A 25,036-nucleotide genomic window follows, 5' to 3' on the forward strand; every position below is an offset into this window, starting at 1 on the left:
GCCAGAGTCCTCTCCTGATCCCAGGGTCAACCCTTCTATGCCCTTGTTCTGTGTACCACCACCTATATCTGGGGAACAGGTGCCTCAGGGGCAGGTGTGGTACTGGTGGAGTCTTTGGCCTTATTACAATCTGAAGTCCAATGGGTCTTCTGTTTACAGAATTTACACCATGGCTTCCTTGGCTGCTTAGCCTTGTTGGACTGGGTATTCTCAGATGCTGCTTTTTGGGGGCCTGTTGAAGACTGCTGGTCTTTTCCCTTTCCCCACCCTTCTCAGAGTTCTTGGCATCTTCCTTTTTAGTTGCACCCCCAAGGGCTGGACCTTCTGCTTAATCCTGGTTCTGACCCATTTGTCTGCCTTCTTTCCCAATTCTTGGGGAGAGGTCAGATCTGAGTCTACCAGGTGCTGATGTAAGAGCTGATTCTGACAATTGTTAACGATCTGCTACCTCATTATGAGATTATACAATCCTTGGTAATCATTTACTTTACTGCCAGTTAACCAACCTTCCAGTGCCTTGGTAGCACAATCAACAAAGTCTACCCAATCTTGATTCTGTGTTTTCTTGGTGTCTCTGAACTTAAGTCTGTACTGATCAGTGGTTAAGCCAAACCCATCTATTAAAGCATCTCTCAAGATATAGCAATCATCTGCATCCTCTTCTCTTACAGAGAGGAGCTTGTCTCTTCCTTTGTCTGCAAAGGAGAGCCACCGGATTGCTGCCCACTGCTCTACTGGGACCCTTTGTACTTTACAGGCCCTCTCAAGAGCAGAGATCCATTTGTGGATATCATCCCCTGCATGATAGGGGGAAAATTTTGTAGAGGTTCCTATTGTCAGGGACTTTCTCTCTAACTCTAGGGGTTTCATTACTGCCTCCAGGGGTCTCTAGACCCCACTTTCTTGAAGCTTTCTGAAGCTCCAGGGACTCCCTGTCTAATGCTAACTGTTCACTCCTGAGCTGAAGCTTTGCCTGCTCAAACTGGAGCAATCTGCATTTCCTCTCTTGGGAGGATTCTCTTCTCTGAGGAGAGGCAGAGGTCCTTTTGGAACTCTTAGAATGGTTGGACCCCTCTGATGGGGATCTGTTCCTTCTATTTGGATCCACCTCCCTCCCATTAGGGATGGAGAGAGTGTGCCTCTTGGGCCATCACCTCCATGTTGTGAGTGAAGTGTTTCTTCCAGGTCAGGATCATTTTCCTCTTCCTGGTCCTCATCAGAGTCCACTCTGGGAGTGTCCTCTTCTGAGGGATGCCCACCCGACCTGCCTACCCCATCAGATACTAAAGTCTGCTTAAAGTCTGCTATGAGCAGGATTTCCCTGAGGCGTTGGGTGTTTGCACCTTTGGTTGTCTTTAGTTTTCTAGTGGTGCACATCTCCCTAAGCTCAGCAAAGGAGAGCTCATCATATTTGTTGACTGGGATCCTTTGGGATCCTTCCAAAGCCTTATGGGCACCTCCATTTAAAGACATTTTCTAGTGTAGTGGTACTGGTGTATCTACCTACACTAGGTGTGGCCTACTGAACCCTTTCTTGAGTTGTAGTCAAGGTGTGCTAAACCCTCTACACACAACTCCTAAGTTCAGTAGAACTTATTATATTCTAATCTTGAATTTATATGTACCTTTAGTACCAAGTGGCTTTCACTTTAGAAATTCACTTTGTTATCTGGTAAAACAATGGCAAGTTTGAATCCAACCGCTGCACACCAATGTGAGAAGTTGGCCTGGCATATGCTGTCTCCTAGTTATAGGGGACACCTTGCACCAGTCCATCTTGACTCTTATTGATGATAGGTTTAAAACAACCTTTAAAGAAAGATATCCAAGTGGTAGCTGTGGAGAGCAGCCTTCAGGCTAAGTCTTGAAGGAGTGTTAAGCTTATTGTTTTACCATAGATAATCTCTTGAATGACCAAATGAAAGAGTAGAGTAGATTAAAGACACTTCTAGCAGGAGTTCAAATTTAAAAACTTAGAGTTAAGCTTTTGAGGAGCCCACTACCACGGGAGTACCGAGGTACCACTGTTACCTGCCCCAGGGAAGCCGGGTGCATAGGTCATTTTCGATGTCGGTCGTGGGCTGATTTTCAATGGGAAAATGTACAAAACTGCTGCTAGCCAAAAGCGTTGATGATGCCGTGAAGATTGAAGTTGTAGATCTTGTAGAGAAGAACCTGAAAGCAGAGGGTACAGAGTCTGGGTCACGGCACAGTGACCAGGGAGCTCAAAGGAAAGAGCCCTTCAATGTCGGGTGCTTCAAGTGGAAAGAGGTGTAGCTTGGATCTGCAGCCATGGGCTCCGGGAGGCATCAAGGAAGGCCAGCTTCTGGAGGGCAACTGTCCCACGTTGGATGAGGGTCGCTGCAGTGTTAGTGTCCGGATTGGATCCACTAAGCCTTGGCAACCGCACCCCACGCAAGATGAACAAATCAGCTACTGGTGCAGACCCACGAGGACTGTGAGAGGTCTCCTTTGGAGAGACTGTAGAGCAGGCCTGGAGCAACCAGGGGAACTCTTGGAAGTTGAGATTGTCCTCTGCTAGGGCCCACAAGTCGAGAGACAAGGGACCGCGGAAGGCAGCAAAATGGAGTGCATAAAAGGGAGCCCACGGGCCACCGGAGGGGACTAGGGCGCTGATCTTTGGCACAATTGCTGCTTGGTGGTTGGCTCAAAAATGAGCCAAAGCACAATTTCCCCACTGGTCAGGGTCGTGCGCTATGCAAGAGGTGGCCGGTGTCCTGGGGTATTGGGAATCTCGGCACCCACGCGATCCATGGTGCTCAGACTTGCTGTGCACACTCACTGACCTCTGGGATGCTTAGAAAACCCACCTCAAGGTTGCTGGGAGTCGACGAAGTCTGTAGGAGCAGCGAAGTTCCAACCAGGTCACTTGCAGTGTTTCAGGTGCCTGCCAAGCAGGGGGTAACTCCTTTACCCCAAGGGAGATTTCTTCAGTCAGCTGGGCAGCAGCTCGTCGAAGGTCAAGTCTGTGAAGTCCAAGATTAATCTGAGGCTCTGGGGACACAGAATTCACCTTTATCCCCAAGATTAGGGGAGGGTCCAGATCAGAGCCTACCAATGAGAGTTGAGGCGGGAAAGGGTGGCTACACCCACTCCCCTATGTGTGTTTCCCGCCTGGGCAATGGGCAGGATGCCCCTGAACTGGTTCCAGGCAGTGTATGCAGAATGTAGGGGCTGTAGCAGCCTACGTGCAACTCTGAAAGGCAACATATGGTGCACCCACCCAGTTCCAATCCACATACCCTGTCTGGGGAGGTGCTAGCACCTCCCTGCCACAGGAGCCCTATTGTCCAGCTGGCGAGGCTGGGATTTTCCCCAGCAATAGCCAGCCAGAGTCGTGTGGGTGGCGGGTAGTAGCCATTTTGTACTACGTGTGCACTTTTAAATTGGTGTCTAAATTCTGCCGCTTTTCCCATATCGCCCCCTAGCAGGGGGGAATCGTGCCCTCATGCCCATGGCTGGTCTGGGGGTAGGATTCCTACATGTTTGACACCAAACACAATATGGTTCTGTGTAGCCATTCTCAAGTTATCACGCTATCGCAATAGACTTATAATACGGTTAAGAGTATATGGTATGGCTACACTACAAACAACTCTGCAATGATTTTACTAAGGTTGCAGAGAGGCCCTACTCAGGTAGGGGTCCCCCCTCATACATACCTCAGCACCCTGCCTTGTAGGATTAGCAAGGCCTGCTATAGGGGTGACCTATGAGAGTATATGTGTTGTAATGGGGTGGGATATAGGGTACCTATATCCCTGTAAGTGGTGCTAGCACCGCCTTACCCAGACTACAGTAGTGGTCTGGTGGTGTCAGTTTGTATGGCTGTCCCAGGGTGGCACAATAAGTGCTGCAGCCCTGGTAGGCCTACTGAGGGACCCATGCCCTGGGTACCTAGGGTACCATCTAAGAGGGACTGCCAGGGTATCCTCAGTATCCAATTGAGTTGTACCTAGGGTACTCACATCGTTTAAGAGAGGAAGCAGATAGGCTGGGGTCCTGGATAGCAGGGCCACAGCCTGGCTAGAGTCATAAAACAGTCAAAACATCAGCAAAACTTTGGGGGCAACTATGCAGTCGATGCCACTCTCCTACAGACGCAACTCAATCATTGATGTTTTGTGTTGAGTAACACTTGATGATCTGGGGCAACAAGTATATCAGAATTGACCGTACATGTTGGAGGATTTTCACTAATTTTAAAGACTGGCATTAAGGTTAAATACTTTTCTTAAGCAATGACCAAATACATGGACGTATTCAAAAGATGTATCCTATTAATGAAACATTGGTCTATGGTTTTTCCTTCAGCGGAAGACTGGGGAGATATGACTTGCTGCCATAAGTGCTTATGGCAAACATGACCTTAGCATGCATTTCCAGATTCTGTATTAAATATATCATGACCAGTTTGATATTGTGGCATGCCCCTCCCATACTGAGCTCTAGTTTGCTTACAGCATTGGTACACTAAGGTAAGTGTTGACTGCAATTAAGCAATTAAGGCTGTTTAGAGAACAACTATTGGGAAGAGAGGGAGGCTAGAAAGAGTTTTCTAAAGAGGGGTACATTGTTATGTGCTGATCATCTGTGCACCACCTCAACAGTCATTCTGCAGCTTCTCTCATTCCATGGCTGTTATTGCAGACCCTAATCCTCTTCAAGACCTTGGAGGTTCTACAAAAACACATTTTGTGATGTGATAGAGTCTCCATATGCCAAATACTGAAGTTTGACTGAGTGATCTAAAATGGAGCACCATAAGAAACCTATGGCGAAAAAAGACCATGCTTATGTGGAATTTGAAGTATCTTTATCACATCAAATGGTTGTTTGTTATGAAAACGCCTCAAGGAAACTTCGAATTTAACAGTATTTGTGAGTTCAGAAAATCTATTTATGTAGCTTTCTTTTATGTTAGGAAACTGTTTGAGCCTCTCTGTGCAACCCATTTACCTTTTGTTACATTACATCAATTCTAACTTTACCATCTTTGTCATCTTTTTAGGCTCCATTAATATGGACAATCTCCATTCCCTGTCCTCGGACAGTGCCACAATGGCCATGCAGCAGGCAATGTTAGCTGCCCATGAGGACTCACTGGATGGAACAGAAGACGAAGAAGAAGACGAGGACGAAGATGAAGAGATGGAGGAAGACGAAGTGGAGGAAGATGGCGAGGAGCTCCAACCCACGAATGTCAGCGATCTTGGCTTGGAACACAATGATTCGCTGGAGTAGCAAAGTATCAGAATGGTGCTGATTTTTAGTGAAGCCATTCAAGCCACCTCCATTTGATGTGCAGCAGGATACACAATCCAATCGTCTCTTCTTAGTCGCTTCTCTCCAGCGCTACGTTTCTCAAGAAGGACTAATTCTGAAAAGACAACATTATAACAAATGTTATGGAAGCTCAATGGCACCAGAGTTTTCAGGGACTTGACCACGTGTCATTTCAGGTTGAAAAGATAGCCTTTGTAAGTGCTGGTGGAAACAATCAGCCCTATCATTTTAACTGAGGCAGATTGATTAACACTGCAATTTTGTCAGCGACAACGCATCAGTGCAATTTTTAATTAAGTCAACGTCCAACGATTTCAGACGGAAAATAACTCCCTTTGCATTTCAGAAAACCTAACACTCGGATAGTTCCAAGTCGAGGAGACACACTCCATTCACTCCTAAAATGTCGTCTTTAAAAATGCATTTCCACTCTGCTCAACAAAAACGATTTTTACTTCTTAGACCACAAACTCTCAGATGCTCAGAAGAATACTGGGGGATTTCAGATTAGCTCTGAGATTTGAGCCTGCCCATGCTGTGATTCTTATACGGAAGTGTAAAAAGAAATTCATACGAAAAACACATTTAAAAAAAAAAAATGAAAAAACAGCTAATGCTCCTTTTGATTGCAGCCTGCTAGACAACGCTGAGGGACCGCTGTGGCCACTCACCCTGCGTGCACAGCAAAGGTCAACTGTCCACGGGGTATTCTTATTTATGTGAAGGACACGTTTATAAAGTCACATATTGTGGCCTTTTCGCTTTTGTTTTTGATAAGAACAAAAATGGTGTTTACGTTAGATGTTGTCTGTTTGACCGATTATGATTTGGATGTTAGTTATTATTTTCCTTTTGATATATTATCCAAATAATGGTAAGATTTAAAAGGTTGTAGAGGACTTTGGGCGCTCTTGAGGGCCACAGCAATGATCGCTTACATCCCGGTGTCACCCGCAGATTGGGGCGGCTAATCCACTTTCATTTATCCCAAGCACTCACATTTATAAGTCATTAAGGTGAAGTTTCCTATTGTATTGAGAATATGTTGTTTTAAATTAGTCTCAATAATTCCCCCTCTAATCTCTACGCACGTACATATGAAGCCTGTGGGAGGCAATTGCCCTGAGGGTGAGACCGGGCATTGTTTGGGTCACCTGGCTAAGATTTTATTCATCATGGTATATAAAGAATGCCACATTGTAATATATATGCCTTTTCTGGAGTTTGTGTGGCTCCTGTTTGTAATGAAAAAGATGTGATTTTTCAAGGTACACTTTCCAGGATTTTTCCCTGGAGGGCCCACGAGTGAACGAGTGTGAAAATTTGCTTAGCACACATTGCAGACTGAACCCCTTCTTTACATGGCATTTTGTATCACATTGTAATGGACATGTAGCGCTTGTTGCATCTGATACAATAGTGAGGCAGCTTAGGCCCACCTCGTGGCTGTAAGCATCTGGCAAGTAGCAGAAGTGCACCCGAATGAATGAATGAATGAATGAATGAATGAATGAATGAAAGAAATCTTATAATGCGCTACTAAGCCCAAAGGCATCAAGGCGCCTAACCAAGAAAAATAATGTGCTGGTATTGGTATATGTTAGTCTTCTTACTCTAAAAGGGGTAGTCTCACACCTTACTTGGTGCATCTTTCCACTGTCCTCTCGTTTGGAAAGCAAACTTGTGATATTGAGTGGGGACTAAGACCATCACGTGACAAGCTAAAGGATGTGCTGTTCGCACCTCCTATCTGGGTGTGACAGTGGCGCTGTCAAGGAATTACTCATCCCCAATACCAGAGGTCTTTGACGCCACTAGTCATCTATGCCAGTATATTACAGGTGATGAGTGACACATTTTGCTTGTTACAAGTGTGTTCTGACATCAGAAGTCGCATGTAATAACATTATTGTTAGCGTTTTTAAGATGAATATAATCTCCCAATTATTACATATGTCCATGACTCAAACCCTGAAAAAATCCTTTATTTCATAAATTATCAGTAAAAAAAAGTATGGGCCATTCTTGCCGGGTCACATTTGGCAGATAAGCAAATACCACCATTCCTTGGAAAGCCCTCGTACAATTGGGTTGTTTGTGTTTTCAATACAAATAAACGGATTATTCCGCTGAATATGAGGAAAGGAAGGCTACATATCATCTACTTACTCTGAACCTAAACTCGGCCATGGCAAAAATAACTTCTATACAACAAATGTACATATAGCTAGTATTTGTCAGTATGTGATGTTACATCAGGGGTCAAATTTCCTTTAAATGCAATATGATGGTCTGTCAAAGGCATATACTCAGTGTCAGAACTCAATGAAATTGAAAGGCAGACACTCAATGTCAGAACTCAATGAAATAAAAATTTGTTAGAAAGTCACTTTTTTATTTTAGAGAAATTGCATGGAAATATTCCTATATCCAACAAGGAAATGTCTGTATATCCAAAGAAGAATTGTCTCAAAACGACGAACAGATGAACTCACTGAAGAACACAAATATATTTCCAGTTCAACGTTTCAACTTCTGTGTGCCTCAGGTTGTACAACAGTGCTTTTTCAGCCAACTGCTAGCTGACAGTGCTGGATTGTCAAAAACATGAGTGAATGCCAGTGAAAATGTTTTTCGTGCAATAAAAATGTTATTTGTAACATGTGTAAAAATAAACGTACATTCAAACATTTATCACCACTTTGCAAATCGTCAAAGTCCACATTATTACCATAGTATAGCCAACCGACCTAATAAAACAATGCTTACTGCATTATAATCGGCATGATACAATCACTTTACAGTAGAATACATGTAGACCCTTACTCATATTCTGAGGTTTATTCTGAGGGGTCAAACACTCATGAAAATAACAAAGAAAATAACTTTACAGTACAGACCCAGAAAGACTATATATATCTATACCTCTTTGAAGAGGTCTAACTAGAGAAAGGCACTGTGTCAGGGGTTGCTTTTTCTCATTTCAGGTTGGCTTGGTTGGCATTTTACCAATTCAAAGCTGTAATATTGTGCCTAGAGTAGTAAATGGTTGCTGTCATTTTACAGCTTGGTGTAGACAGCACTGTGCTAGTCCTATGCTTAAAGACTTTGCTGTAGAAATGGCAAAATACTTTGTTCTTTTCTATCTCGGCATGGATGGCACTGTGTTAATTCTATGCTTGAAGACTTTGATAGAAAAGCAGACATTTGAGGTGAGCAGATCTAGAATGTCACTGGTGTTGAGAGTGCTCTATACAGGAGCTGCTTTCCACCTAAACTTGAGAGCTACCCAGAGTTCTTTGCTTCTTTTTTTGCACACACATTATATATATATATATATATATATTTTTTCTTTTTTTTGCAAAATAACGAAGCAGAGAACTCTGGGTAGTTCTCAAGTATGTATATATAAATTCCAAAGACCACATGAATTCTCCGCACTTCCGTTAGGCGAACAGAGAAACACGAACTACTGGAAATTCTGGAACTATTCTTTATTGTTCCTCAGATTTGACGAGTTTCGGACACCACTTGTCCTTGATCACATATCAGAAAATGCAGTTTGCCATCTTCTTAAAATATGCTGTGTCACTAAAACCACGTGGTATATAGACATAGAAAACACACTAATGCAACGTTCTGCATAATAATCAGTCTGTTTTCCTTTTTGTTACATGTTTTTACCTGATACAAACAATTCATGCCTGTCAGCATTAATTAATGGCTTAAAGTGCACACTGTGATACATGTTTCTAGGTACAGGTGATAAGCGGAGTTTTAAACAATGTTCTTAATAAATTAAAACCATTGTAAATACATTATTATTAAAACCAACTTTAGTGCATTATACTCCATAAATAAATGGTAAAAACATGTTTATAAAAACAGATAAAAAGCCATAAAAAACAGAATAATCCTATTTATGGCTAAAATCTCGCAATGAATTACATGTCCCAGTATAGGGATTCCTACATACTATATGGACGGCCCACTAGTCACCTTTTTCTGTGATGTTGTATAAACTTGTGCGAAATTCGCATGAAACAATGTAAACCTCAGTATGTGCAAATAGCTGCCAACGGGTAGAGAACCCAAGATTATAATCTTACTGCTGAAATGCAGGTATGTATGAGTTAACCCCTCATCCAGAAATTTGAACCCACATAATGTTACCAATGATTCTCGACAATGTACAAAATATGCAGTCAAAATAAAGTGCTGTGTGCTAAAGGTGCTACCCTTGGTCAAATTGACCTAATAAAGTGCATGTGCTAAAAATTCATAAAATACCGTCGTAAAAACATTATTCAACAAAAAATGTACATGATACGGGCCCAGAGGGAAAATAGGGAGGCTGCGGCGTGAAATTAACATCAATATTCAAATCTTACATCATAATGTCCCAAGTGGGAACTCAGGTATTTATTAGGGGGAGGATGACATAGAGTGATACTTGTATTCTTTATCATTATGGGTTAAATATTTTAGGAAATGAGGCAAGTCTTCCTTATTGTTGAGCCCATTGGGAAATTTGCTGTCCAACTCCAAAATCATTCTTGACTCCATCTACCTTAACAACCTGTCCCTTTTTAGGAATAGCAACCACTACAAAATACTGCAAGCAGTTGAGATTATTATTATGTTCTTGCTTGAAATGGCGAGCCACTGGATACGCAGCATCGTTATTTACAATGACTTGCAAGTGTTGCAAGATTCTGACATGCACTTGCAGCTTGGTACTACCCACATATCTTAAGCCACAGGTGCATGTCAGGATATAGACTGCAAACTCCATTCTACAGTTAAAATTGCCCTGAATGGTGATCTTATCTGGGCTGAACAGAGTTGAGTCGAGTGGGGTGTTCTCTCCAAATTTGAAAGCTCTACATGAAGAGCATTTGGAGAATCCTTGCCTGGGTTGTAACCACATATTCGCTGCTGATACTTCCAGACTGTTTTTAACAATTTGTGTTCCCATTGAGGGACCTTTTCTATATGTGACAGTAGGTTGTGCAGGTAGCCTAGGATCTAACACACCATCTGTGAGCAAAATGGGCCAATTGCGTGTTATTATTGACCGAATCTTTCTTTCTTGTTTGCTATATGTCTTTATTGATCTAGGGGCATTGTAAGCAGCATTGGATGTTTCTTTTCTAGTACTGGTGGTAAAAAGGGATTCCCTTGTTCTTTCATTCACTTTTCTTACTGCCTTCTTGAGGATACCCTCACTGTATCCTCTCTTTTTGAATCTAAAAAGAGCCTGTTCAGTACAGCAGATTCTTTTTAGACGTAAAAGTTCACCAAAAGGAATATTTTTGATGAGATGTTTGGGGTGTGCACTGCTGGCATGGAGTGTAGAATTGCCAGCAGTGACTTTTCTGTGCAAAGTGGTCGCTATTTTGCCATCTTTTATGTAAACGTTCACATCTAAAAATTCGATGCTATCTTTACTAATCTGCGAGGTGAATTTCAGGTTGGCAGTATTCCACTAATGTGGTGAATAAAATCAATAGCACTTTTTCATCCCTCTCCACACAATAAAAACATCATCAATATACCTCAACCAGTGTTGAACATGGTTGGTATATTCAGTACAGTATGCGTGCTTGAGGACCCGCTCCTCCCACCAACCAACATGCAAGCATGCATAGCTGGGGGAGAAGCAGGCCCCCATCGCCACACCCCTCTTTTGAAGATAATCATCAAATGTAAAATAGTTGTTATGCAGACACCAAGAGGCTAAACTTAAAAGCATCTTATTGTGATTATAGCAATCCAAGGGCCTAGTATTAAGAAAATGTCTAACTGCATTTAAACCTGTGACATGCTCATTACTGGTGTAAAGCGATTCGATGTCCAGGGTGATGAACATCAAATCTTCTGCCCATTGGATGCCATACACTTTCTAAAAGGAAATCCCCAGTATCCTTAACGTAAGTTGGGAGTTGTTTTACAAAATCCTGCAGAAAGAAGTCCACATATTCCGTTACTTATTCCCCCACGCTATTGATGGCCGACATAATTGGTCTGCCAGGTATAGGTGAGGTTTTTTTGTGGACTTTTGGAATAAAGTGAAGCCTCGGTAACACTGGATGTTCAACATGGAAAAATCGATATTCTTCTGTGGAGATAACTCTCTTTTCCACTCCAGAGGATTCTTTTTCAAGTTGTCCTTAGCTAGATTGTATTGCTTATAGTTAGTTTTTTCATAGCATGATTGATCATCGAGATGTCTGCGTGCTTCCACTAAATAATCTTTTTTCGGCCAATATTGCCGCCTTTATCGGATTTAGCAACAACTATCTCATGATTGCTACTCAATTTCTTCATCAATTTGGCATATTGTACTTCATGATCATTTTGTAACATTTTCTATGTTTGATTTGATGATGTAACTTTTTGATATCCTCCGTGACCACCTCATGGAAGATGTCAATTGCATCTTTTGGCATGGCAGGAATGAAATTGGATTTGGATTTGAAAGGGCTCATGTCGGCTCCTCATTGTTTCATATTGGCTTCAGACAACCTCTCTTGTATTGACTGTTCTTCAGTAGAGTCCTGCTCTCCCATGTCCCTGTTGCTGCTGAGATCATATGGAGCGAGTAAAGTTGGAATATCAGATGCTTGGAGTTCTGTACTTGACTCACTCCCAATGGCATTCCTTGGTTGTGTCTCATTTCATTAGTCTTTATTCGATTAAAAATCATAAAAGACACAGTATCAATAGTATACAAAGCCCACATCAATAAATTACATTAAAAAAATGTACCAAGACTAATATAATGACAATGAATCAATACAAGCAATAATCCAGAAGACATACAACCCAATGATAGATTTTAAGTCTGCAAATATTTCCTTCTTATAGCCCAACACGAGGACCAGAACTTCGCCATGGCAACTACAATAACCTCCTTTGTGTCGCACTTAATGCGCAGGGCTGTTTGCGCAGAACATATACCTAACTGTTTGCACAGGGGCTTAATCCACTTCATACGGGGTACTCTATATGCTGGGCAAACAAATAGCACATGTGGAATGGTCTCTGGAATCCCTGGGCAACAGCGACAGGAAGTATCCATATTTGAGCCCAAACAATGACCCCAATTTTTAGTAAATGATTTTAAAGGTAAGCATCCAACTCTAAATTGGTGGTACAACTTCCTGTCTCCAGTTCCAATGATAGTATCCCAATAGGGTTCCAGTGAGTAAACCACCTTATGGTCCATAAAGAGATCAGTTAATGAGCCCCCAGGGATCTGAGCGTAAGATTTAAATTGGGACATCTCAACATACAGTCTCTTTAGCTCTATCTTTGACGGGAAGGGATTCCCTTCTGGATCTAACCAAAGTTGTCCTAGGTTCATAGCCATAAGGACAGCTCTGATTTTATAGAGCCAAGGGATTTTGCGGGACTTATCCACCCCTATAAGATGTTTAAGAGCCAAAGCATAGGGTGCTAACTCTGGGGTGGTCCACAAGCGTCTCCAAGAAACCAAAGGTCTAAACCCTGCTATCTCTTCAAATTATACACTCCCCAGATCCTGCATCAATGGTTTTAGGGGTATAGATTGGGGTAGACCAGTTAAGGATCGCAGAAACGTATTTTGGGCAAGTACCAGGGGTTGCAGGTTTTCAAATCCCCAAAGTTCCGCACCATAAAGTATTGACGCTCTAACCTTCCCATGATACATCTTCATTACTGGAGCTATAGGTTTTGTTAAAGAGGATCTGTGTTCTTTTAGGAGTGCTCCCGCTAGTTGGTTGTGTTTAATTACCGAGAGATCCAACTGATGGTTCCAATTAAGACTCCGTCCCAGAGTCACCCCTCAATATGTAAAAAAATCTAGTTTGTTCGATAGAGGCATTGTTCATTCTGAGTGATGTACTAAGTTGTTTTCCTCTTATGTAGGACCATAAACTTTGTCTTCCCAACATTAACCTCCAACTCATTATCACTACAAAAAAGTTGGAAGCGATCCAGAGCACGTTGGAGGCCATTCTTAGTTTTGGACAATAAAAGAGTATCGTCTGCAAACATTAAAATCGGTATTCTTGACCCAGCGAGTGAGGGGGCATCCGTGGGGTAATCAGTGAAATAGGGGACGACATTGTTAATTAAAAGGGAGAATAAGGTGGGAGCAAGCACGCACCCCTGACGCACACCTTTAACCACTTTAAACGTATTTGTGGTCTCCCCTTGCCCTCCCCATCTCACACGAGCAGAGTTATTTTAATGAAGCCTGACAATAAATGATAAAATCTCTAATGGCATCCCAGCCCTCTCCAAAGATTCCCAAAGCTTGTTCCGTGGAACCAAATCAAAGGTGGATTTAAGGTCCACAAATGCTGCATATAGGACACCGCCACCCAGTACTACTGTATTCCAATACAGCATCATAAATCGGAATACCTGATCAATAGTGCTGACATGGCTCCTGAAACCCGCCTGATAATTTGATAGTATATCATTTTCATCCATCCACTCTGCTACCCGATTAAGTACAATTTTGGCCACCAGCTTCTGGGTAGTATCAATCAGGCTGATAGGCCTATAGTTGGATGGCAGGGCCCGATCGCTGTTTTTGTATATAGGGATGATTTCAGCCCCCCGCCATGAATCGGGTATGGGGGCACCTCCTGCAATACCATTAATCAATATTTGCATATATTTAACCCAATTTACACGATCAATTTTAAAAATATCGGAGGGGATCCCATCCGGGCCTGGTGCTTTCCCGGCCGGTAAACCCTCGATTACATGCTCCACCTCTGCGTAAGAAAATGATAAAGCTCCCACTCTTGGGTAGGGCAAAGAGGAAGACGGGATCATCAAATTAGTGCAGGCGAACTGGGTCTCAAAAAAGATAACCCAGTCGTCAGGGGATACATGATTTACCGGATTAGGGTTATCAATACCACTTCCCCATTTGATAAGGTTCCAGAATTTACTCCAATTCCTATCCCAACATGATGACAACAAATCCCTCCAACGTGACTCGTCAAACATCCTTTTCGCTAAATGTTGGGTTTGCTTATATACCACACGACATCTCCTAATTTCTGGAACTTGCCCCGCTTTAATTGCACAAGATAAAGCCCTAAAAGCCCTCTTACAATCCCCATTGTACCACTTAGCCGACTTATATATTTTATTTTTATTGACACAATTGGGGTTTGGGCCTGTTTTAAAAAGGATTAACCTCAGCTTCTTGACCATTACTAAATGGTGTGCTGTTAACCCTTGAACATTGACTCCTACATCGTCTAGATTCAACTGGGTAACAACAGCAAGGGTATCCGATAAAATTTGCCTCATCATAGAGCATTTTACTTCATTGTTTACAATGTGGTCCCACTTAACTCTTCGACTATTATTAGTGACTAAAATAGAGGACGGAACACCAACTTTCTCAGTTACTACTCTCTCTTCCGTGGAAACTTCCAACTGAACTAAAAGTGGGTCGTGATCACTCTCTGTCCTAGGTCGTACCTCCATATCAATCAATTTAGACCACAGTTCAATATTTAAAATAAAATAATCTATCCTGCTATGCTTTGTGCCCATGTTATAAGTAGGTTTACCCTGAGGGTCTGACTTAGACCTACCATTAACTGCCCGGAGCCCATACTCCATTGTAAGTGCCTTTAACTGAAGTGCGGCTGCCGACCAGTTTTTAACAGGATCTAATGACAGGGTCGGGATACCCCAAACTGAATCCTCCTCACACGTCAGATTTCCATCTTCAAAACCCAGGGGTTCGTAGGTGCAATTGAAATCTCCAGCAATAATAATATTCATTTGATTTTTTGGGGACTGCAAAAAGATGTCAAGAGCAACCACTGTGGGTGAAATTCTTCCGCCCACCTGACCTCTGGCGTAAACGTTCACTAGTGTGCACTTGAGACCATATACAACAGAAATAGAAAGAGCCAAAATATTCAAGTCTACTATTTCCACCTCCTTAACTACAATGTCAGCCCGTTGTCGTACCCAAATTAAGAGACCTCCCAAGGATCTACCCTTGTTACTAGGTGCCGAGGTAGCTAGTTTCCCAAAGGACAAGAAGCCTGGCCTGAAATACATTTCCCTTGCCCAGGTTTCTTGAAACATTATTATATCGGCCTCTTCTATAAAGGAAGACCAATCCTCTGAGGCAACTTTAGAACCTAAACCCGCTATATTCCAAGAAAGTATTTTAAGTGGGCAAGGCTCAGATAGACTAGATGACCCGTAGTTACCAGCTCTCTCAGCAACTAGAGGAACATTAAGGTTGACATAGTCAGCAGCAGTGATCTCGATGGATTCTCCCTGGATGATGGATAACGGCTTTAACTTCGCAACTCCCCGACCCTCCTGCGAAAGTCAGTCACAATCTTCGAGCCCTGATAGTGGTGCAAACCGGTTTGTGATTGGGACCCCAAGGGGTCCTACCTGTAACTCCCCTCTGTCTCTTATGTGAACACCCTGCCTTCTATAACTTGACGTAAATTTACTATGGGAGTTATAAAAGGAGCTTAAGGGGTAAACGATAATTTTGGATAAATAGCTGCCCCCTGTGTTGTTACTCAAATAGTCTAATATCATACTGGCTACTCCAGAATTATTAAAATTAGCCGCAACACAGTCACCACTCTCAGTTTTGGCAGTCGGGCCCAGCCATGAGCACCGCCTCACCATAATAAGATGCTCACTAATATCCCACTCCGGACTTACTCTTTTTTTCATTTGGGTGTTAAGCCAATGCATCACCTTCAGCATTAACTGATCCGTCGTTTCACTTTGTCCCTCTTGTACTGGGGGCACTTGTCTAAGTATTACCACCAGCGGGGCTGCTGCCGGGGGCAAATCAATAACTCCCGGCACAGGACCACGGACAAACCTAGCTTGACCCAGATTATGAGACATACTTGCTTGAACAATATTTCCCTTTCTCTGGAGTTGCCTGGCCTCATGATCTCCCATTGGCCCCCTCGAACGATCATCCACAACCTTTGGGGGAGAGCAAGGTACAAACAGCGCCGACTCCCCCGACAAATCCACCGGATCTGCACCCCAATCCTGTACATAACCAGCTAAGGCACACAAACCCGAACCCTCCAGCAGGTTACTCGGCAATGAAGAAGCAACAAAAGGTAACGGAACAGAGGGGTTGGGCAAAACAATTCCACCAGAAGAGCTATTAATAGGGGCAAGAGGAGACTCGGGGATAGTTTGAAGACCCACTGATTTTACAGCCCCAGAAGTTATCTTAACCTTAGCGCATTGGTCACAAAGCAAAAATTTCTGCTCAATCTGAACCAATTTATCCAAGATCGGATTCAACGTAAGAGTTAACATTTCCCTTAGTTTTAGTAAAAGATGCTCCCCATTAATACTTGACAGAATGGTACTCAGCAAGGGAGGTAAGGAGTCGTTGATAGTCACATGAGGACTATCAACTACCAAGGGAGAGGGGGGAGGCAGAGTAGTTCCAACTACAGTTTTAGCAGACCTAGAAACTTTTGCGGATTTTCCTGGATGTTGCGTCCCCCCGCGTTTCCTTTTAACATTGACAGTGTCCTTACATAAACTTAATGGCACAGTCTTTTTTTGAGACGTAGACCTCGAGGACAGCGTTTGGGCAGATGATAGTTCAAGATTCCTAGGTGATAATGCTCTTACATTTGAGCTGGGCACAATAACCTCATCCCCCGCTTCAAAATGAGGAGAGTCCAATGCAGGAGATACACCAACTCCTGAGGAAAGATGGGCTAATCCTGGATTTAAACCAGGTGCCCTTTCGGGAGTTCTAACAGTCGTTAAAGGACCCAGTAAAGATCTTCTATTACCTTGGGGGTCCAGGGACAACCGCCGCTCGGTTAAAGTAATTTCCCGTTCTAATAGGGAAGCTGCCCTTACTATAAAGTTATCCAAGGTCCCCGTGACACTCCCTCCAGCATGATGTTTTGTTGATCTTCCATCCCGCATATTCATGATAAGGGATAGGGTGGGTGGTTAAGCCTAGATATACAACACTAAATAAGGAACAAAAAAAAATAGGGTTTTTATGTGTCGAATGACTAACAATCCTAAAGAAATACAATCAGACCTGGCATGCTAAAGGTATCCTCAAGCTATACACCAACAATACGAGGGGTAGCCCAGCCCTGCCTCTACCTGTCTCGAACGGGCTCAAACGGGCCCGCCCTTGGCCCAGGCGAGCCCGCGCGCGTCCCGCGCCGCGGGAGGCGCTCTCAGCTTTTGAGGGCTTCCTGCGCCCTCTGATGTCGTCCGTCGCTCTGTAGGCGCTGAGCCCCCTGGGATAGTGAGTCCGGGCTAGCGGAGTTGAGGTGATTCAATGCCGTTTCCCTCACGGCAGGCAAATGCTGGCAAACGCTGGTGGACAAGTAAAAGCACTAGCCGTTCCCCTCACGGAGATTGTGTCTCTTTAAGTCCTTCTTTGATAGCAAAGAACTTCTTTAATTTCAACTTTCAGATAAAACAGAGGACATTAACCATTGTACGTGCATAATTAAAATCACTCATAGGGCAGAAAGACTAACCCCAATGACAGTAGTTGTTTCTCAGCCTCAGATAGAACCATTGTGAAAAGATTAATAATAGTGTTGTCTTCTGCCATTATTTTCTGTGCCAATATTTTTTTTTGGTTTTATACTTCCGCTTTTTGCGCCTTTCCCTTCTTCTTGCGTTTTTTCTAGTTCTGTTTTCCTCTTTTGATTCCTTGGTCTCAAAGTTTGGCGACGGTCGAAGACTAAAAAATCAATCTCTTCTCCTACATCCAAACTTCTTGTTTGTCCAAAATCTCCCATAATACTAGTGCTCCCACTTTCTGATGATAAGTCACTAGTGAGAGAATCACCATCCAAAGTTGTAGAAGTTTAATTTTCGCCAGCATTTGAATGTTGCACCAAGGTTGTTGCCACATTTACTGGTTTGGTATTGAATTTTACTTTATTTGCATTTTCGTATTGCGGGTTTTGATTTTGTCTTCTTGCATGGTTAGTCTTTCTTGTATTTCCTTTCTAGTTTTAGATATAAATTCACTTGGTTCCAATTTATTCAGTTGTTCATTGATTTGCTCTATTTCCAAAATCAGGGCTTGTCGGTCAATCTCAGCATATTTTACAAGTATTTTAACCAAATTCATAGATGCCAGTAAGTTGCTTTCACCCAATTCTTTAAGCATGCTCGGATTCGGGCTCTCGAAACTTGGAGCTAGCAAAATCCTTAACCCTCGTGGGATACGTCCCACTTCCACATATTTAGTGAGTAATTTGTGCTCCCACCATTTTGTTATCTCTGATCCCATACATTTCTCCAATCTTTTCAAGAGGGTTTTGGCATCCCCTTCTTTAGTTGTAACTGAAATGGTAAGAACCGCCCCATCTGCGGATACCTTTGGCAGATTGCTGAAAAGTTCCTCAGCCGCGGCCTGGCGCTTGCGAACTGCCTCCGCTGACATACTGAGGACAATTCTTATTGATGTTGTGCTACGGTGCTGCTCATTGAAAACAACCCAAGCCGTGCCTTTCGCTCCTCCCCACCTATGCCTCTCGCCGGTTCACTCACCGCCGTAGGAAACTGCTCTCAACAGATCCTCCAACCGTGTCGCCGCCTTCTCCTGGCTTCTTTGAGAATATCCAGCTGCGTTCGGTTATATAAATATGTGCAAAAATCGCATGAAACAATGTAAACCTCAAAATGTGCAAATAGCTGCCAACAGGTAGAGAACCTAAGAACAGGATTTCTGCCACAATAAATGGATCTAATGTTGGTCTGCCAAGCTACCTTCCAGATCCATTTAAGAAGTTCCGCCATCCCAAATCATGGAGTCCTCAATGTGGTAGAAATCCTGTTCTTGATACATACATTTTATCCATCAACAAACTCATCAAGAAATCAACGCCTAAAAGGATTTTTGATAACATTACCCAAGATGAAAGAAAAGCTCTCCATCTTCTTCAACAGAGAATGGATGTCATTATAAAACCGGCAGACAAAGCTGGTGCAGTGGTTGCCATGAAAGAAAATGAATATATTGAGGAAGGAATGAGACAACTAATGGATACCAACACTTACAAACCTTTAGAATCTGATCCTACAGAAGACTTGAACAAATAAATTAAGAAAATGGTTGTAAGGGACAGGAGCTTAAACCTCATTGATGAAACAACAGCAGATATATTTGTTCATCCCAAACCAAGACCTGGGAGATTGTATATGCTTCCCAAAATTCACAAAATGAACAATCCTGGCCGTCCCATGATATCTGGCAATGACACAGCCACTGAGAGACTATCTTTATTTGTCGAGCTGCTCCTCCAGCCCATTGTACAGGGACTTGCATCATTTGTTAAAGATACCAGTCACTTCCTTCAGATTATTGAAAAATTAAACCAAACCTACACATTTGATGATGATACTCTTGTGGCTACATTTGATGTTACATCATTATACACCAATATACCACATGAGGATGGGCTTATGGGATTATCTGAAGCTCTTAATAAAAGAATTGTGAAAAAGCCATCAACAAATGTGCTTACCAACTTTGCAAGAGTTATCCTTAAATCCAACAATTTTACATTCAATGGTAAACACTATCAGCAGATACATGGAACTTCCATGGGCACTCGGATGGCTCCATCCTATGCAAATATCTTCATGGGCAAACTAGAGAACTGTATAGTTGCTACTTTTAGCATCAAACCACTGGTATGGCTACGATACATTGATGACATATTTATCATATGGAATGCAGGAAGCAGAACGTTGGAACAATTTACAGTTTATATCAACAATATCCATCCTACCATCATATTTATCAGCAGCAATACTAAACAGAAGCATCATCTCCCTTTTCTGGATGTGCTACTCACCATTCATGAACACAAAATGATAACTTATCTGGACCACAAGCCCACAGATGCTCATTTGTATCTAAACTGGACTTCATGTCACCCACACCACACTAAACGGAGCATCATCTACAGCCAAGCACTCAGAATAAGATGCATCTGCAGCAATGAGAAAACCTGTAAAGACCATCTACAGGAGCTTGCTACATTATTTAAAAGGCGAGGCTATTGTAGGAGAGTAAGATCTGCTTCACATGGGTACCCCCACTTTTTGCTGGTGTTTCACTGTTTTCGACCTTAGTCTGGCTGTGGCCCTGCTAATCAGGACCACAGCCTAGCTGCTTCCTCTCTAAAATGGTTTGCATGTACATCAGGTACATATCTAATTGGATTCTGGAGTGCCTTATAAGCCTCTAGTATATGGTATACTATGTACCTAGGGCATAGGTACCTCAGAGGCCTACCAGGGGCTGAAGCATGTATTATGCCACACCTGGGAAGCACTCCAAAATGGCACCACAGGTCTGCTACTGCAGCCTGGGTAAGGGTGTGCTTGCACCCCTTACAGTGTTATAAGCTACCTGTATCACTACCATTGCGCACACATATAAAACCTATAAGTCAGTCCTATGGCAGGCCGTAACAATCCTGAAGGCAGAGTGCTTGGTTTTTATGTGAGAGGGTGCCCCTGCATGAGCAGAGCCCCTCTGCAGCATTGGGAGTACCTCCTCTGATGCTGTTTGTGGTGCAGCCTGACCATATACTCTTAAGTGCATTATAACCTCGCGGTAAAGGCTAACTTTGGGATGGCTGCATGGAAACATGCCATGTTTGGTGTCAAACGCTTTGGAATACTACCCCCCCCACCAGTTCTGGTGGCGGGAGTAGCATTCCACCCTTCTAGAGGGAGAGACATGTTCACACTGATCTAACCTGGTAGGACTTTCTTGAGCCCTGGCATCACAAAATGAATGCCTCTGCCACAGACACGGGTCTGGCCTCCTGCTGCTGACCGAAACTCCGGCAGGGGAGGCCTGGACAATAGGTTTCCTGGCCCAGGGAGGTGTAACCACCTCCCCAGACAGGCAGATGTGTATTGGGGCTGGGCAGGAGCACTCTCTGGTGCTTTGAAGTCCTGCACTGGGGGCACACTTGGTGTCCCTGTGCATAGTCCAGTTCAAACCGGTTGCAGGGGCTCTTCCCCTCTTTCCAAACCCTCCCATAGGTGGGTCCCTAGAGTATGTCCAACCCCCAAACTTAGTATAAGTATGGGCACCCAGTCCTTGCGACTTTAGATTACCCTGGACGAAACTCTGCAACATATATCCTGGACCTTCGACATTCTACTTTGACTAGAAGACTGAAGAAATCTGTCTTGGGGTCAAGGAGTGACTCCCCTGCTTGGCAGGCACCAAAGAAGCAACTGACCGGTCTGCATTGCTGAAGCTTCTGCCGTACACTGAAGTCTTTGCATCACCAGAGGTGGATTTCCAGACTTCCCCTAGGCTATCCTGAGTCCACTGCAAAGCTGAGGCCTATGGCTATCGTGGGTGACGTGGAACCTTGACCCCTGGACACCGTGAACATTTGCAGCAACACTATATTCTGGGACTTCCTCAAAGTTGTGCTTTGGGCTCCGAGTAGCCGCAGCCTTGAGCACCTCCTGCACTGAAGATTGCTGGCCTCCACTTCACGAGTGACCCGTGGGCCAGTTTCAAGTGCGACCGCTTGAGGCTCCTTCGCGATCGCTAGCCCGTTGGCTAGTAGGTCCCCATGAAGGCAACTCCTCTTCTGCTTGGGCTTTCCTGGTTGCTCCAGACGTGCACTGACTTACCCTTGCTGAGTGAGTCCCTCAGACCTTGCTGGTCTGCACCGCAGTCCTTTCTCTGATTTCCAGAAACTTGCCATTGCCAAGGCTTGTTGGGTCCAATCTGGTCGCTGACACTGCAGCACTCGACAGACTTTGTGGGACAGCTCAAATCCAGCTCCTGATTGTCATTGGCACCTCCTGGACCTCGTGGCTGAAGAGTCAAGACACCCATCAACTCACCTGAAGCACCCGACATCTGTGGGCATTGATCCATCCTGCCTTCAGTCACTGGCTAGTGACCCACACTCTGTCCCCTCTGCTTTCAGGTTCCTTCCATCCTAGATCCAGGCTTGGATCTCTTCGGACACTTCTCCTCTTCACGGCAGCAGCAGTTCTTCGCCAGCTTCCATTGTAATCGGCGACACGACCCGACACCAAAAGACACCTATGCACCCGGCTTCCCTGGGTGAGGTAACTCAAGTATTCCGGTGCTCCCGTGGGTGCTAGCCCTAGAACTTCTAAAGTCCAAAAGGGTTTGGTCCTGACTCAATTCTAAGTGTCCCTAATCTTTAAATTTCCAACCGCGGCATTGCCCTTAGAAGCTAACGGAAACCTGCGGTTGTGTTTACACACTGCACTCAGTCCCCGTGGGTCCCCTGTGTCAATACCTTGGGTGGTTCCTTGGGGTTCCAGTGATTCTACAGGCTCTAGGCCTTGTGTCTAGTTCAGTCGTGGTTCTTATACCACTTTTTTGGTATATGGTTTGGTACGCCCCTAGGGCCCAAACATGTATTTGTGCTATTACTGGTGATTGCTAAATTAAGTACTTCGAACTTCAGTCTCATAAAGAGAATAGAGGGGTGTGTTTGATCTTAAATACATATATTTTAAATATATACCTGGTGTGGTTGTCCTTTCATTTGATGATTCAAGAGATTATAGACTGGTAAAACAAGCTGCTTTACATTCCTACAAGACTTAGCCTGAAGGCTGCTCTCCATAGCTACCACTAGGATAGCTTTCAATAAAGGGGGTCTTTAACCAATTCACCATAAGGGGTTGTTTGGACTGATACAAGGTGCCCACTAGAACTAGTGGACAGCATATATCAGGCCACCTTCTCACATTGGTGTGCAGCGTGTGGGATTCCAACTTGCTAATGTTTTACCAGATAATCTCAATTGAATTGATCAACTGAAAACCACTAAAGGTACCTAAGGTACATATAATATCAAGTTTAGCTACAGTAAGCTCTACTGAACTTAGAGTTGTGTGTTAAGGGATAGCACACCCTTTCTACAACTCAAGAGAGTTTGGTAGGCCACACTAGTGTAGGTAGTGCAATACACCACACCACATTAGTAATGTCTAGTCAGCCAGGAACCAGTGGGTCCCTGCCAGGAGCCAGTGAGCTCCTCCCCTATACATATGAGGATCTTTCCTTTGCTCAGCTTAGGGCGTTATGTTCCATTAGGAAGCTGAAGACAGGCAAAAGCCCAACCACCCAGCATCTCGTAAAGATACCTAAGCTGGATGATATCTCAGGGCCTAGTGGGCCTGATGGGGTAGGCAGTGTGGGTGGGGCAGCAGGTGAGGGTGGTCCTAGGGGTGAAAACTCCCCTGACCCTATCTCTAATGCTGACCAGACTGATGACAATGATCAGAATCTGGTGAACCCAGCTCTCCTGGATGAGGATGAGGAGGATGACAACAATGCTCCCTCCTTTATTTCTCCAGGCAGAGTTGAAAGTAGGGCTAGAAGGGATAGATCTCTCTCAAGGGGATCTGTCCAGTCTAACTCCTCTATAGGGACCTTTGTCTCTTCTCACAGAGGGAGGGAAACCTCCCAGGAGAGGAGAGAGAGACTGCTGAAGTATGAGCAAGACAAGTTCTACCTCAGAAAGCAGCAGATGGCCTTAGATAGGGAAGCCCTAGAGCTCTAAAGAGCTAGTAAAAAGGAGGGACTAGACTCCCTTGGTGGCAGCAATTTCCCTAGAGATAGGGAGAGATCTTATGACCATAGAAACCTAAGTAAGATTGTCCCTCCCTTCCAGAGTGGGGATGACATCCACAAATGGATAACTGCCTTGGAGAGGGCCTGTAAAAAACAGAAGATCCCTCAAGGTCACTGGGCAGCAATCTTATGGCTCTCCTTTGCAGACAAATGTAGAGATAAGCTCCTCACTTTAAGAGAAGAGGATGCTGATGATTACCAGGCCTTGAAAAGTGCACTGATAGATGGGTTTGGCCTAACCACTGAACAATACAGGTTAAAGTTCAGAGACACCCAAAAAGCACAAAATCAAGACTGGGTTAACTTTGTTGACTGTGCTGCTAAGGCTCTGGGAGGTTGGTTATTCGGCAGTAAAGTGTGTGACTTCATAGGATTGTACAATCTGATAATGAGGGTGCAGCCTCTTAATAACTGTCAAAATCAGCTATTGCACCAGTACCTGGTAGACTCTGATCTGACCTTCCCCAAGAATCGGGAAAGAAGGCAGACAAATGGGTCAGAACCAGGGTGAGGCAGAAGGTACAGAACCAAGGTGGTGACCCAAAGAAGCAGGATTCTAAGATCTCTGACAAGGGTGGGGACAAGGGTAAAGACCAGAAGTCTTCTCAAGGGCCCCAGAAATCTTCTTCTAATGGGGAGTCACAGTCAAGTAAGGGTAAAGGCCAAAAGAAACCTTGGTGCAAAATCTGTAAGCAGAAAACTCACTGGACCAGTGACTGCACCAAGGCCAAGGAATCTACTCCAGCCACCATTGCCCCTAAGGCAACTGTTCCCCCTAGTACAGCTACAATAGGTGGTGGCAATGTTCTGAATAAGGGTGTACTAGTGTTGACCCTGGGTTCCGAGATGGACTCTGGCCTAGTCAGAGTTTCAACTCAGGCTGTTCTTGTCTGTGATGGGAGCATGGATATGTCCCCCTGTGTGAATCCCAGTAATCTGGGCAGATACAGACAACAGCCTTTGATAAATGGAGTAGAAGCTTGGGCATTCAGGGACACAGGCACAAGTGTCACCATGGTGACAAAAGATCTTGTGGATCCT

At 43.9% G+C, this 25,036-nt stretch overlaps 1 protein-coding gene across 15 annotated transcripts in view; it reads left to right on the top strand.

Annotated features, from left to right (window-relative positions):
* The window catches only part of PKNOX2 (PBX/knotted 1 homeobox 2), a 3,737,380-nt gene extending 3,729,375 nt beyond the window's left edge, over positions 1–8,005 (top strand). For all 15 annotated transcript variants that reach the window (XM_085646078.1, XM_085646083.1, XM_085646080.1 and 12 more), the window contains one exon: positions 5,033–8,005. In XM_085646078.1, coding sequence (XP_085502204.1) covers positions 5,033–5,265 — 233 coding nt within the window. In that variant the 3' untranslated portion in view covers positions 5,266–8,005. The remainder of the gene's footprint in view (positions 1–5,032) is intronic.
* The last annotated feature ends 17,031 nt before the right edge of the window (positions 8,006–25,036 follow it).

Source organism: Triturus cristatus, chromosome 3_1, assembly GCF_964204655.1.
Source record: "Triturus cristatus chromosome 3_1, aTriCri1.1, whole genome shotgun sequence".
Classification (NCBI taxonomy): Eukaryota; Metazoa; Chordata; class Amphibia; order Caudata; family Salamandridae; genus Triturus; species Triturus cristatus.